Below are 1,205 nucleotides of genomic sequence, written 5' to 3' on the forward strand. Positions count from 1 at the left end.
TTTTTTTCCAAGCCGGTGTTTGATCACTCTACTCATCTTCCTCCTCAGTACGCCACCGGGGAAGGGGTTTGCTCCAGCGACCTCAGAAGGGGAGGTGAGGCCGGCCTCCATTTCCCTTCCCCCGACCCCGATCACCTCCAACAGCCAAAGGGGGGGGGGCAGCCCCGAAGCGCAGACTCACAGCCGCGGCCTCCCAGCGCGCGCTGACGCGGCCCCCACCCCCACCCCCACCTCGCGGTCCGTCCACGCCCCTTCCCGGAGCCCGCCTCCAGGTCTGCCCGCCCGCCTGCTCGTCCCTCGCGCTCGCTCTCGCGCGCACCCGACGCCCCGCCTCCGCGCGTGCTCAATAACTGTCCCCGGAGCCAGCCTACAAGTTCCCCCCGCCCCTGAGCTGTTTGAATATGCTAATGAAAGGCTTGGGGATAGCCAATAGAATGGCGGGGCGGCGCATCACGTGGCCAGAGGACGTGTCAGGGGGCGGAGTCTCTGCAGCCTCTGCTTGAGTTAAAACCGGAGTGTGAGAAAAGCGCTTCAGTAGCGAGAGGGGCTGAGAAAGTGGTGACACCGCCGGGGTGCGGAGGGAGTCCCTGAAACTTCTCCCAACAGCCCCAGGGCCAATCTCCCCTCAGCCCACTCCCCTCTTCGCCAGCTCCCAGGTCCCCACTCCCTGCACCGGGGGTGGGGTGGGGAGCCAGGCCCGTCTCCCGCTGGGACACACACAGGGGCCGGGAGCGGGGACGGGACCCCCGAGGCGGGGGGGACGCACCGACAGACTGACGGCCGGGCGCCCGCCCCAGCGGGCAGGCAGGCAGGAGGAGGCGGAGGCGGGGGTACGACGGGGAGGACTGGGTCTGGGGAGTTTCCTCTCAACTATCGGGGGAGAAACTCCCCGCAGCCGGAGGAAAGACCAGACGGTGTTTTCCTCCCGGGGGCCGCGCTCCCCCGCCCCGCGTAGCGGCGGTCGCCGCCGCCACCGGCGCCTCCACCTCTACCATCTCTTTCTCCACCACCTCGGGCCCCGGTGTCCCCGGCCAGCACTATGCCCATCTTACTGTTCCTGATAGACACGTCTGCCTCTATGAACCAGCGCAGCCATCTGGGCACCACCTACCTGGACACGGCCAAAGGCGCGGTAGAGACCTTCATGAAGGTACTGACTGACCGAGCCCGGGCGGCGACCCCGGCCCGGCGGCCCGCGGGCGGCA

At 68.4% G+C, this 1,205-nt stretch overlaps 1 protein-coding gene across 4 annotated transcripts in view; it reads left to right on the forward strand.

The window, feature by feature from the left end:
- The first annotated feature begins 430 nt into the window (after window positions 1-430).
- INTS6 (integrator complex subunit 6) overlaps window positions 431-1,205 on the forward strand; it is a 98,232-nt gene continuing 97,457 nt past the window's right edge. For 3 of the 4 annotated variants that reach the window (XR_001145333.1, XR_001145334.1, XR_001145335.1), the window contains exon 1: window positions 548-1,150. Coding sequence is in view for 1 of the 4 variants with exons in the window: in XM_004680237.2 (XP_004680294.1) it covers window positions 1,040-1,150 (111 nt within the window). In the remaining 3 variants the exon portion in view is untranslated. Of the gene's footprint in view, window positions 1,151-1,205 lie in introns of all 4 variants that reach the window. The other variant, XM_004680237.2, reaches the window with a different exon arrangement.

Source organism: Condylura cristata, unplaced genomic scaffold, assembly GCF_000260355.1.
Source record: "Condylura cristata isolate star-nosed mole 26May11 unplaced genomic scaffold, ConCri1.0 scaffold00010, whole genome shotgun sequence".
NCBI classification, from domain to species: Eukaryota; Metazoa; Chordata; class Mammalia; order Eulipotyphla; family Talpidae; genus Condylura; species Condylura cristata.